General features: G+C 46.2%; 1 protein-coding gene across 6 annotated transcripts in view; it reads left to right on the top strand.

Annotated features, from left to right (window-relative positions):
- The window catches only part of RIN3 (Ras and Rab interactor 3), a 102811-nt gene extending 91321 nt beyond the window's left edge, over nt 1-11490 (top strand). For all 6 annotated transcript variants that reach the window (XM_039538650.1, XM_039538652.1, XM_039538651.1 and 3 more), the window contains 2 exons: nt 3256-3419; nt 10125-11490. In XM_039538650.1, coding sequence (XP_039394584.1) covers nt 3256-3419; nt 10125-10433 — 473 coding nt within the window. In that variant the 3' untranslated portion in view covers nt 10434-11490. The remainder of the gene's footprint in view (nt 1-3255; nt 3420-10124) is intronic.
- The last annotated feature ends 2787 nt before the right edge of the window (nt 11491-14277 follow it).

The following is a 14277-nucleotide window of genomic DNA, read 5'->3' as shown; positions in this document are numbered from 1 at the left end:
TGCAGAATGCATGTAGGGTTTGTGAAATAGATAAAGAGCTCTAGCTAGGGTCAGGCGGCTGTAGGGTAAGCTTCCCCCATATGCCTCAAAACGATGTGACCCAAAGTTAGGTTTCTAAACATATCAGCAGATTTTAAAAAATGCTGAGCACCCAGAAGCTCCCACTGACCTCAGTTAGAGCTGCAGATGCTCAACCTTACTGAAAATCAAACCACTAATTTAGCTACCTAAATACAGATGTAAGAGGCAGAGATGTTTTGAAGACCTTGGCCCAGGTGTTAGAAACTTAACAGCTCTCTATTTAAAAATAAATGTTGGTAATACATTCTGCTAATGCGTTTAATTATTAATGAGAAAAGATCCCTTTGCTTTAATTGGTTGGTATCTCTTTGATCATGCCTAATTGTCAACCCCCAGGATATTTGTGTAACCCAGCTGACCCCTTTGGCAATGTTATCTGAGTGATAAATACCCAGTGATGTCCAAAGGGGGTGGAGTAACATTCACTGCTGGGGGGAGAGCGCTCTGAACAGGGAAAATTAAATTACTTTGCCTCCTGTGCTAGGGGACTGGTGTGTTTCTGAAAATATTGTTTTAAGTAAAGTGTTTTCTAAACATCATTTGTCTGGCCAGCCTTGATAATTACTGTGAGTTTCATTAACAATCAGAGGAAGCACAAGAGAGAGCCCACAGAGCAAACAGAAGGGGGAGGATATGTATGTTTCAGAATTGCCATCTAGTGACCATTTTGGTCATCTGCAGCCTTTTAGTATTTTCATTTGTTTTCATAAAGAATGAGAAGACAAACCTGGAAGCAAGCAAGAACTGTGAAAGGGCTGGTCTACACTAAGGGGGAAAATCGATATAAGATACGCAACTTCAGCTACGTGAATAACGTAGCTGAAGTCGAAGTATCTTATATCGATCACTTACCCGTCCTCACGGCGCGGGATCGATGTCCGGGGCTCTCCATGTCGACTCCGCCACCGCCGTTCGCGGTGGTGGAGTTCCGGAATCGATAGGAGCGTGTTCGGGGATCGATATATCGCGTCTAGATGAGACGCGATATATCGATCCCTGAAAAATCGATCGCTACCCGCCGATACGGCGGGTAGTGAAGACGTAGCCAAAAAGATACCAGTTAGAGATGAGTTAGACCAGGGGTGGCCAACCTATGGCTCCGGAGGCGCATGCGGCTCTTCAGAAGTTAATATGCGGCTCGTTGCATAGGCGCTGACTCCGAGGCTGGAGCTACAGATGCTAACTTTCCAGTGTGCTGTGGGGTGCTCACTGCTCAACCCCCTGCTCTGCCCCAGGTCCTGCCACCCCTTCCCCTTCCCCCAAGCCTGCCATGCCCTCACTCCTCCCCCATCCCCACCAGAGCCTCCTGTGCACTGCGGAGGAGTGGGGAGGAGGAGGAGGTGTGATTGGTGGGGCTGCTCCTACCAGTGGGTGGGAGATGCTGGGAGCTGGAGTGGGGTGGTAGATGGGGGGCTGCTGACATATTACTGTGGCTCTTTGGCAATGTTCATTGGTAAATTCTGGCTCCTTCTCAGGCTCGGATTGGCCACCCTTGGGTTAGACTCAGGACCTCAAATCCAAATCCCTTTGAATTTGGGTTCAAATCCCTGGACCCGAACCTGCCCCTACAATTTTGTTTCTATCATGGATCTCTCAAGAATAGCTTGTGAGACTTCAGCTCCATCCAGTTCAAATCAGAAAGTGAACACCAGTTTGATCTGGTCTCAAATCCCAACCTTTTACCTTAGTCTAAACAGGATCCTGGTCCATATATGAAAATTGCTTCCTTAGCCTGTCTCTGCTGTACAATGATACACTTGGAAAATCTGGAAACAATTGGTTTGATTTCAGTGGTAAACTAGATGACTGAGCGTTACGATTACCCCTGCTGAGGGGAAGAGTCACCTTGTGGTGAATGCTCAGAACCAGAAATTAGAATGTCCAGGTTCTAGTCCTTGCTCTTTCATTAGAGATTTCTGCCTCCCTAGCACCTACCAGTAATGCTGTACCCGACCCCGCTGCAAGTGCTGGGGCTCACCACCCTTTAGAGATTGGTCTGGTAGGGCACTGGGTGTACCGTATGCTTGGAGACCAGCACTGCCAGTGCTCCAAGCACTAGGATCTTCAGGAAGTTCCACAGTAGACAGGATTGGTTGCAATATGCTCATTGTCAATGGCTAAGTAGATATTATACCCTTTCCCACTCTTAGTTAGTTAGTTAGTTACTAATAAACTGGGTAAAATTTTTTGAACCAATAGTACGTTCACTGAAAAATGCAGTTTGGAGTCAACTAAAACTATTTGCAAATTTGGGTTGAATTTGATGAATAGTTGCAGTTGGAAAAGAGAGGGTTTTTTTTTTTTCAAAAAAGTCAAAATGTTTTATCCCAACATTTTTTAAACAAAATATTTAATGTTTTCATTTTGAAACAAGGTTTCAGTTCAACATTTAGCTAGCTTTATTTAAAAAGGAAAAAAAGGTTAAAAAGAAACCCAACCCTAGATTAAATGGGAAAAAAAGAGATTTTGTTTCAGGTTGAAAAATGTTCTGTTTGACCCAAAATGAAATACTTTTTGGTTTTTCATTTGGGCCACGGAACCAAAATATAAATGATTCATTCCACTCTAGTTACTGATTCCTGCACAGTTGTATGCAGCTACATTATCATTAGTTGTATTACCATGGCACCTAGGAGCCCCAATCATGGACAAGGAGCCCCATATTGCTAGGTGCTGTACAAACACTGAATGAAAGGACAGTCCCTGCCCCAAAGAGTTTACAATCTAAGGGAAGATTGGTGACTTGGGTTTCTCCGTGAAAGAGGATGCTGTATTCATTTACATGAATTCTATGTTTAACCGTAAGATATCAATGAAAACCCACAGCGCGCCAGCCTGCAGTCACTGCTCCTTCCCAGCTGTGAGTGAGGGAAGTGACACAAGCAGGTTAGGTAGCATGTGTTGCATCTGCAGCTACATCAACCAGAATGGAATGAAGAGCACTATGCTCATTATTTATTAGTTCTATTGCAGTCACACCTACGCATGCCAAACAAAGGTCAGGGTCTTGCTGTACAACCAATGCAAAGACAACCCGTGCCCCACAGAGCTCACAATCTCAGATTTAAACAATTCACAACGGGTGAATGAACATAGAAGCAGGGAGGAGGGAAGGACAAAGTAATGGTAGATTCAGGTGTGATGATGTTTTGGGACCTTCTTGTCTTTTTGTAGGTTCCTATTACTTAACTACCACCTATGGGGCCCTGGAGCACATCAAGAACTACGATAAGATAACAGTAACTCGGCAGCTGAGCATGGAAGTGCAGGATTCAATTCACCGCTGGGAGAGGCGGAGGACGCTCAACAAGGCCCGGGCATCCCGCTCGTCTGTGCAGGTCAGCAGCTCTGGGAGAAGGGGGTGGTGGAGAGTGCAACTTCCATAGTGTGAAAAGCAGATGAAAATTCCAACTGGAAACCAGGCTTCAAACAGGGCCCCAATTATTCCCCGCGATTAGTAATACTATTACTCAGCGCACGCCATCTGCTTGCTAGGCACTGCACTGTGCACAGAGGAAGTCAAAGTTCCTATCCGCAAGAGCTTACGTTCTGTGCTGGGCACCATGGAAGAAGCAAGGAAGTGCAGAATGGAAGAAAGCTACAAAGGGAGCTGTGAGAAGTGGGAGGTGTGAGCAGGGGGAAGAAGAGGAGGAGAAAGAATTGAAAATAAAGAACTAAGAGAGAGCGATATCAGCTGTCACAGTTTGGGGCAACTGCATCTGTATCCCCCCTCCATCAGGGCCGGATTTCCAGTTAGGCACAGTAGGCATGTACCTATCGGCACTGGCATTCTAGGGGCGCCTTATCTCTCTGAAACTGTGCAACACAAAAGTCACCTGTAGGCAGATGGGGAGCACTGAAGATGCTGTGCCTAGGTGCGTGTATGGTGTAAATCCGTCCCTGCCCTCTATGGCCCCTCAAGGGCAGCCAGTCTGGGCTCCCAACTCCTCATTTCTCCTGTGCGTAGACCCATGTTTCTGTCCCTCCTGACCAGCGTTTTTCCAGGCTTCACAGTTTCCTGCCTATACTGTGTGATATTCCCAGCAAGCCAGGCATCCTAGACAGGCCAGCAAGTGCACTTGGCTTTCTCTTCAAAGGCTGTGAACAGCTGTAATTTCCAGCAGTCACAGGTTACCATGCAGATCTTTCTAAGCAAGTACCTTTACTCTGAAGGTGAAAGTACTACAGAGAAAACATATTCAAATCCATCAAAGAACCTACACACATGCTAATAAGCTTATCAGAGATCACCATCCTCCCCAACGCAAACATGGGCTCTGGTAGGAGTCAGTGCTTCAGACCCCACCAAGAGTGTTTTCTGTGGGGAACAGTTCAGAACAGCCTCAGCTCAGAACTAGCACCTTCATGAATAGCTCCGTCTTTCCACTATACAGCTGGGGCCTTTGATCTTGGCCTCATGTAACAGGTAATCAGCAGACAATGCCCCCATACCTCCCATCTCAGGGCATAGCTTCTGAAGGCCGTTTTTTTTTAATAACCAAAGGTGAGGGATTTGTATTCACCTCCCCCACATATAGCCCAGGAAATCCAACCCAAAAATCGTTTGTTCAGTATAGTCCTTTGATCATCCAGCTCTTATATCTGTCATAGCTACTCCCTCAAGAAGTTACATGCAGTCCTGGCCCACAATAATACACGAACCATTCATCACATACAATGGACGTCTCCCCGGGATAAGTCAGGAAATTGCCATATTTGTCACAGCAGCATCCGACAATCTCTTAATAGTGAGGCTGATGCGAAGGCTAGTGGAATCCATTGAGGCCCCACACTACAAGTTTTGGGCCCCACACTACAGGAAGGATGTGGAAAAATTGGAGAGAGTCCAGCGGAGGGCAACAAAAATGATTAGGGGGCTGGAGCACATGACTTATGAGGAGAGGCTGAGGGAACTGGGATTGTTTAGTCTGCAGAAGAGAAGAATGAGGGGGGATTTGATAGCTGCTTTCAACTACCTGAAAGGGGGTTCCAAAGAGGATGGATCTAGACTGTTCTCAGTGGTAGCAGATGACAGAACAAGGAGTAATGGTCTCAAGTTGCAGAGGGGGAGGTTTAGGTGGGATATTAGGAAAAACTTTTTCACTAGGAGGGTAGTGAAGCACTGGAATGGGTTACCTAGGGAGGTGGTGGAATCTCCTTCCTTAGAAGCAGCAAAGAATCCTGTGGCACCTTATAGACTAACAGACGTTTTGCAGCATGAGCTTTCGTGGGTGAATACCCACTTCTTCGGATGCAAGACTTCGGATGCATCCGAAGAAGTGGGTATTCACCCACGAAAGCTCATGCTGCAAAACATCTGTTAGTCTATAAGGTGCCACAGGATTCTTTGCTGCTTCTACAGAACCAGACTAACACGGCTACCCCTCTGATCCTTCCTTAGAGGTTTTTAAGGTCAGGCTTGAGAAAGCCCTGGCTGGGATGATTTATTTGAGAATTGGTCCTGCATTGAGCAGGGGGTTGGACTAGATGACCTCCTGAGGTCCCTTCCAACCCTGATATTCTATGATTCTATGAGGGGATGCCAACAAGGGTGTGGCCTGGTTTTAATATCAGAGGAGGAAGCTGATTTTTGCAGCAGAGTTTTAGACAGAGTTGAGAGGAGAAGTAGGGAGCCCGGACAGCAGGAGGTTGCTCTGATTAGACATTACACATACACAGAATTACAACAGACATTGCCCTTGAGGAACATCAGTACTGATCATAAAGTTACCCAAGCTGGCTTTTAAACCCAGAAAACTCCTTTTCACTGGTGACCTAATTCAGGATCTGAGCTGTGGGCCAGATCCTGATCTCTAGCACCCCACTTCAAAGGTCACTCCTAGGAATTCCCCTAGGGCAACCCAAAGGGTTTAGAGTAGCAGCCCTGTTAGTCTGTATCTGCAAAAAGAACAGGAGTACTTGTGGCACCTTAAAGACTAACAAATTTATTTTAGCATGAGCTTTCGTGAGCTGCAGGTCACCTCTCCGAAGAAGTGAGCTGCAGCTCACGAAAGCTCATGCTAAAATAAATGTGTTAGTCTTTAAGGTGCCACAAGTACTCCTGTTCTTTTTCCAAAGGGTTTACTATTTTAATGATGGAATTCAAAGAAATTACAAGGAGGCTGCACTAAAGGCAGGGAAAAGAAAAAAGAGTGGAGAATTTGTAAATCTGTAGGCAGGCAGAGGCAATGGGGTTAATGCCAGGGCAATATGATCTGAGTTCTGAAGACAAGCTGAAAATCTGAATGGATATATTCTTCTGGATTAATGGATCTATTCTGTTGTGTGATTTCCATTAGCATTATCAACAACCACATATACACGCTGATGGGAGAATGTGTCCATAAACACAGTTTGGAAAGGATCTATTTGAAATAGATGGGATAAAGAACATAAATGCCGGTTATGTAATAGCTGATGTACAAGAAGGTGTAACTGAAAATAAAAGCCCACTCCACTCCCTTTTTAATAGGCCTCTTTTCCGTCACTAGTACAATACCTCCATGTAACACTTCCTCTAGTTGGCTTGTGTGGGTGGTGTAATAAATTTACTCCTGGAGGAATTCTGCACCATGGCCCATGTATAGAATTTATGTCCCCCACAGATTTCTTTGCTTCCCTGCAGAAAAATGACTTTCTGATGGGGAAGCAAAAGGAAGCTACAAGAGTGGTCATGCAGCCCTCCCCAGCAGTATGTTTCGGGTGCCCAGGCAGCCAGCAGAGAAGTAAATCACTGTGGGGCAGAGGGCGAGATGGGGGAAGATCTGGCTGGTGGCTCCTACCCTGCGCTGCACTCAGCTGCTAGTCCCAGCTGGGCTGCGGAGGACAGGACTTCCTCTTCCCCGGCACAGCATCCAGGGATGTGTCAGACCCACCCCCAGATTTTTCCCCCGGTTGTAGGAAGCTCTACAAATTCCCCCTCTCCCATGCTTCCTGCACCCATTGCTCCTCAGGGGGAGGGATCCCTGTACAGGGAGCTGCTCCCCCATCCACCCAACTGCTGTGCATCCAGACCTACCCCCATACCCATATCCTCCTGCCGAGCCTCAGCTCACCGCACTCAGAAGCCCCCCTATAAGCCCCACTCCCACTGCCCCTGGACCACCATGATGAGCCACCATGATGAGCCCCAACCAGTTGCACCTGTATCCCCACCCCACTGAGCCCCACTCCCCCAGCATCTGGACCCCACCGTTGAGCCCCCCACACCCAGCCGAGCTCTATCCCTCCCACACCCCAACACCTCTCCTGCTGAGCCCCAACTGCCTTCACCTGGACCCCCCTGCAGAGTCCCATGACCATTGCACCAACAAGCCCCTGTGCATCCAGATCTCACCCGGATCCCCCACTGAGCTGCCCGCACCCAGATTGCCCCACACAGAACCCTCTCAACCCACTCCTGGATCCCTTCACACTAAGGGATCCACACTTGGATCCTGCTTTGCTGAGCCTGCCCGCCCACACCTGGTGCACCTGGCATGGAGGGGCAGGGCCCTGGGGTGTTTCTGGGGCAGGCCCTGTCCTTGTGCTGTGTCAGGGTTGGGTGCAGCCTCATCGCTGAGTCCGTGTCCCTGGGGGAGCTGCACAGTGATCTCCCATCTCTGTGCAGCCAGTGGCCTGTGCTCCCAAACGCCATGCTGGAGCCTCCACGTTTATTTGACAAATAAGATTTGCAGAATTTTTAAATATTGTGTGCAGAATTTTTTTTTTGGTGCAGAATTTTAATTTTTGTTGGCGCAGAATGCCCTCTGGAGTAAATAAAGACTGTGGGATGTCCTGGAGATGGAAGTAACTAGCCTACCCAGGGCTGCTGCATTCCCATACTGTGATGTTATCTCAAGAAGCAGCTTGAATAGGGTTTATGCCAATGGAGGCTGACAATTGTTACTAATGAGATGGCTGTCTCTCTCCAGTGACTACTTCATAGAATCATAGAATATCAGGGTTGGAAGGGACCTCAGGAGGTCATCTAGTCCAACCCCCTGCTCAAAGCAGGACCAATCCCCACACAGATTTTTACCCCAGTTCCCTAAATGGCCCCCTCAAGCAGGCCAATGCTCAAACCACTGAACTATCCCTCCCCCCAACTTGGAGAGCTAGCCCCATTATAAAAAACATTCTCAGAGTTGACACTAATAAGCACTCTTGTCAGTCTCGGCAGAGAAGCCAAGGACAGAATGGGGCAGGGAGACTGGGTTATCCTCTCCTCCCTAGATGTCCTTCCAAGTCAGAGGTGTGGCACTCGGGAAGGGCAGGCTGTCAATGCTTTGTAGCTGCTCCCTGTGTTGCACCTGGCCAGTGAGTAAATATGCTGCCAAACCAGCACCTTCCCCAAGCACAAAATGAATTTTAAAAACACTTTACATTAACCCTTATTTTCATCCACAAGGTGGCAGTAAAGATCAGAGGCCTGATTAGTTACTAACCATTTACAGGGACGCCCTTAAACAATGAGTGTTGAAGCGGAGAGTGAACAGAAGTTGCTGTGGACAGCCCTAGTGTTTTGGCAGTGCCAGGGTTAGCCAGTGCTCTCTTTGTCACAAAGAGGACGTCCATGAAGAAACACTTCACTGTCTGTGAGCTGTCTGCCTTTTAGACATTCGGCCAAATTACCCTTCCCTTGAGCCATTTCACGATAGGCTGGACAAATCACTGGAAAATGTACAGGAGAGAAGACCCCGCTACTGGCTGGGGAATGGTCCAGATCAGTGGTTCTCAACCTATTTACCATTGTGGGCTGCACATGCTGCTTTTTATGTGTTATGTGGGCCACATCCACACAATATATATACTACCCGTATGGCCCTGAGGATGTCACATGGGCTGCAGCTGTGTGCTGATTGGGCCATGGGTTGAGAACCACTGGCCTAGATGAACTGTTAGTAAGAATACTTTGCAATTCTATAGAAGTTTTTACTCAGTCTCTTTTTAGAGCTGTCTCATTTTTCAAGAGTCAGAACCCTCCACCACGTCATCTTAAAAAATACCCCACGTTTCTCAGCTTTCCTTCTTGAGCTGGGAGACCAGAGGGCTTTCCAACCAAAGTGCGGGGAATTTTTAATCTTCGTGCATGAGAATGAAGTTGAAACTTGTGCTTCCCATTGGGGCTATGAGCTGACTAGAACTGTGATGCAAGATTCTTCCCTGGGAGAAACCAAGTATGGAATCTTCATTTTCTTGGCCTGACCATTGAGGCTAGGACATGAATGGAATTTACTACCGCAACAATCATTCATTTATTTCCACCCTACTGAAGCAAGAGAGTGAAGACACTACACCACGTTGTTACCTGACAGGTTTCCCATGAGCCAAGTCTTCTCTTGACTCTGTGAGACATCTGGTTGTGAGGCTTGATGTCTTGAAGAGAAGCTTGTGGATTACTCATGATGATGGCACATTCCTTTGCTTCCTGGCTTGCTGGATCATGTCTCACAGATGAGGGTGGGAACAATTTCAGAGTGCACCTTCTGCATAGCAGGAGATTCTCACTAGGGCCCCAAAACATCAAAATAGTTACATGTGCTTAACTTTAAGCATGTGAGGAGGCCCACTGACTTCAGTGGGGTGGATCACTTATTTAAAGATAAGCGCTTCGCGGGATCGGGGTCTAACAGTCAGGGCCAGCTCCAGGCACCAGCGCAGGAAGCAGGTGCTTGGGGTGGCACATCCGGGTCTTCAGCAGCAATTCAGCGGCGAATCCCTCAGTCCCTCTCGGAGAGAAGGACCGGCCACCGAATTGCCGCCGAAGAATGAATCGGCATGGTAGAGCAGCTGCCGAAGTGCCGCCAATGGCAGCTTTTTTCTTTTTTCTTTTTTTCACCGCTTGGGGCGGCAAAAAAGCTGGAGCTGGCCCTGCTAACAGTGAATTTCCTTGGTTGTGTGTTTTCTTAATGAAAATCCCTAAATGCTCCAGAACTGGGTCTGAACCAAAATCCTAATTCAAACTTTTCTGAACATGGCATCTCAGGCCCCTCTTTAGTATCCAATCTATCCTTATTGCCTGAACTTGAGTGTTATATTTAAATCTATATTTTTCTTTGCAGGATTTCATCTCCATCTCCTTTTTGGAGACTAGTGCCCAGACACGGACGATGGCCTCGCGGACAGACACGACAGCTCAGCAGCTAGGCCAGCAATGTGCTGAGAAGTTTGAGGTGTCGGATCCCCAGAACTATGGGCTCTTTGTTCATGTTGACGACAGGTGCCTGCAGCTTGCTGATGATGCCCAACCCCATCATATAAAATCCTACCTTCTGAAGAGCGAACCCAAAAAAGATTTCCATTTTATTTATAAACTGCTATGCAAGGAAGAGACACAGATTCCAGTCATCAAAGAGCCAGACTTTTTATAATGGCAGAACTGCTCTTGTATTGTGTATGCTGCAGTCTTTGAAAAGACTGAGACACTTTATCTTATGAGATCTTCTGACATCAGGAGCATGTTGGAACTCAGCCTTTTAGCAGTGGTGGACAGGGTAGTAGTTGTAGATGCTGTCTCACTATTGGGCATTTCTCAGCAGAATTCATTTGCAGAAGCAAACAGACCATTCATAGGAATGGTCCTACTTTGGAAAACTTGAAGTATTAAACCTCAAAACCTCCCTATGGCAACAAGCAAACTCATAATGGATGTGGACAATGGAGCTTAATCAGTTGCTCCTGAGTTTTTACAGAAGAGTGATTATCTATCCTATTATAAGTTATATAGGTGAGAGTCACCTATGCAGAAGGCCTGTAAAGGGTCTATGCACAACTTAAACCCTATTTTTGAGGACTTATGTGGTGTGAGTGCCTAGAGCTGGTTCCCTGCACAGGGTTGAATTTCACCCTGCTTGAATAAATTATGACTCATGATTGATCTGTTCAGCAGCATAGAATCGTATCATGCAGCAGAACTCTATCTGTACCCTGGGATGTTATGCTATATGTACTGACCTTTGAAATACATGTAATAACAGAACATGAAATCCAATACTGTATGTGCGCGAAGAAGCCTTTCTGTGTGGCATACATTTTGCTGAATTACATAATTTATGCACTTCCATCAATGTATTTTTTCCTCTTAAAGACTGTGACTCCGTCACCATCATTTTAGATGTACAACAGCCTTAATCAGATCTGTTGTACAGTAATGTCTGGTTAAATGTATTTATTTCCATGTGTGATCATTCTAAAATCACTTCCTATTTGTGAATAACTTGATAGTGTAAAAACACTGAGGGAAAAGGCAACATTCATTATAAAAAACTGTTTGATTTCAAATAGATCAGTGAAAGGACTCAAGGTCAGACACATTTTTTAAAAATACCACTTCCTTTTCAGCCAGTACTGGATGCTTCTGTTATTTTCTCAGATGTTTTTGTATCTTCAGGTTGTTACATGAGTAAATACATGCTGTTGCAGACTGAACTTGCTGAAGTTCCTTTTGATTTCTCTGCTCCTATTCTCCAGGACTCAGAACCTGCCAATGAAATCTCACTGCAGGCTTGAATTTTCCATAAAATGGCCTGATGCAAAAGCACACAAAACCTCAAGCAGTGTGCTTGAGAAGTAGTGAAGAATGGACATGGGAATCCTTGGCTTAAGCACAGATATTAATCCATCATGGGCCTGATCCCACAGCCCTTACTCAGCCAAAGTTCCCACTCATGTTAATGCAGGCAGGATATGAGTAACTGTCGGTGCAGTGGGAGTAGCCAACCCAAGGATTATAGGAACAGGCCAACTTTGATTGATTTGTCTTTAGTAGGAAAAACACATTGTTGTGATTAGAAAAGGGGGTTGTGTAAGTGTGTTCAAACAGCACAACTTCTACATCCAGCTAGCATTAAGGAGGAAATGGTCAGTGTTTTTGGGGGTGGGCTGGAGCCTACAAGTCCCACTACATTGTTATTACATTACTTTTTAAAGAGTCCCAGCCTCATTACTGAACAATGACAGTCTACAGTCGTTCTCTCTGAGGTTTGAAATCCATGTCCCTATATTCACTAGTACTGTAGTTTGGCATGTATTTGTGTGTGTGAAATAAATATATATGGATCCTTTGTACTGGTCACCAACCAAACGAGCCTAAAAATTACAAATTATTACCGAGGCTGTTACCTTGTAATGCATTTAATCTTGGGTCCATGTAGCCAGGAGAAAGTGATATTACATTTAGGAAGAGTAAATAATATATTGTGGCTTCAAAAATATCATGTGCAGCACTGAGGGATTCTTTATGAGAGAGATTTGCCCCAAAGTCTTTGACTCATTTTCCCGCCCTCCCCGGACGCATGCACTTGTGCTGTGCAATTGGCTGGCACCCTCCACTCTGGGAAGAGCCTTGGGATCCTTCCGGATCAAAGGTGCTGCATACGTGGTGTTATTTGAAATACAGCCCAGGGAACAGGGACACGGCTGAGCTGTGGCATCTGGAGTTTGGGCTGGGGGTGGGGGAGATGACTCTTGGCAACTTTTTATTGGGAGTGAAAAGGACATTTCTGCATCTGGGCAGGTGGAGGCAACCTCTTCTCTGCTCTAAGGGAGAAATTCAGGATGCCCAGGGCAACATGAAGCCTGAGTGATTCAGCTTTATGTACACATCCTGTGCAGTGGCTGGGGAAAGGAAATCCATCCTCCAACCAGTGGGCATGCCATGGGGCTGTGTAATATAGCCCCTCCACAACCATTATTCCAGCCTATAAGCTTGGATACAAGCTACTGCCCCAACCCCTGGATTTTGCATATATTTATACATTCTTAGTCACTATAGTTTGCCAAGCTGGGTGAAATAATGGCAGCAAGGTATGGTTTCCTTTTAGCACAAAAGCTGTAAGCTCATACAGTAATTTACATACCCTAACTCCTCTGATTCTGAAGGATCCCAAAGTACTTTATAAGCTGTTTAGCGTTAGTAGATCTGGGAGTCATTTATTCCGCTGCTCAAACATAATCACCAGTGGCCAGACAAATGACACCCAGCACAGCATGAGTGCACGGAGTATGGTGAGGGGGCCACCTATCTTTTCTAAAAGTGTCATGGGATTATTAATGGCCATACACATCCTCATCTGTATAAGTTTTATGGAAAAAAGACAACCACCCATCCCGCCTGCATTAAGCTGCCTCCTAATCAACATAGCTACCTCGAGATTAAGGAGGATAATACTTAGCTGCCACAGTCCAAAGGGCACAACTTGGGCACCTAAAATTAAGCACACAGGCCATGATTTTTCAAAGCTAAGTAATGATTTTGGGAACCCAACTTGGGACACAGAAAGTGCTGAGCATCTCGTCCTTTGAAAACTGGGCTCCACTAATGTGTTGCAAGTTGGGCTGCCCAGAATTGAGGAACCCAATGTCATGAGTCATTTTTAAAATGTCCTTAAATCCATATTCAGACCTGTCAATCAGTGGCTTGATTTTTAGAAGTGTCATATCCCCCATTGAAATCGAAGAGACTATTCACAGTAGTAAGGGCTTACTACACCTGGTGGATAACTGCTTGTGGGCGCAGTGTCTAGATCAGGGGTCGGCAACCTTTCAGAAGTGCTGTGCCGAGTCTTCATTTATTCACTGTAATTTAAGGTTTCATGTGCCAGTAATACACTTTAACGTTTTTAGAAGGTCTCTTTCTATAATATATAACTAAACTACTGTTGTATGTAAAGTAAATAAAGTTTTCAAAATGTTTAAGAAGCTTAATTTACAATTAAATTAAAATTCAGAGCCCCTGGACCGGTGGCCAGGACCCGGGCAGTGTGATTGCTGCTGAAAATCAGCTGTCATGCCGCCTTCGGCACGCATGCCATAGGTTGCCTACCCCTGGTCTAGACTCTGGGCTAGTCTACACTTACCTGCCGGGTCGACGCGGAGAGTTCGACTTCTCGGAGTTCGAACTATCGCGTCTAATCTAGACGCGATAGTTCAAACTCCCCGCGCGCTCCGGTCGACTCCGGAACTCCACCACTGCAAACGGCGGTGGCGGAGTCGACCTTGGAGCCCGGACTTCGATCCCGCGGCGTCTGGACGGGTGAGTAGTTCGAACTAGGGTACTTCGAATTCAGCTACGCTATTCACGTAGCTGAATTTGCGTACCCTAGTTCGACCCCCCTTCTTAGTGTAGACCAGGCCTCTCAGGGCTTTGGAAGGGGCTTCTCTCCTATATGTATGTAGAGCACTTGACCACTTGAGGGCGCACTATATAAATGATGA

The sequence above is a fragment of the Mauremys reevesii genome, linkage group 4 (assembly GCF_016161935.1).
Source record: "Mauremys reevesii isolate NIE-2019 linkage group 4, ASM1616193v1, whole genome shotgun sequence".
Taxonomy (NCBI): Eukaryota; Metazoa; Chordata; order Testudines; family Geoemydidae; genus Mauremys; species Mauremys reevesii.
Note: the sequence above shows the minus strand (reverse complement) of the source record. Positions and strands in the feature narration are given on the sequence as shown.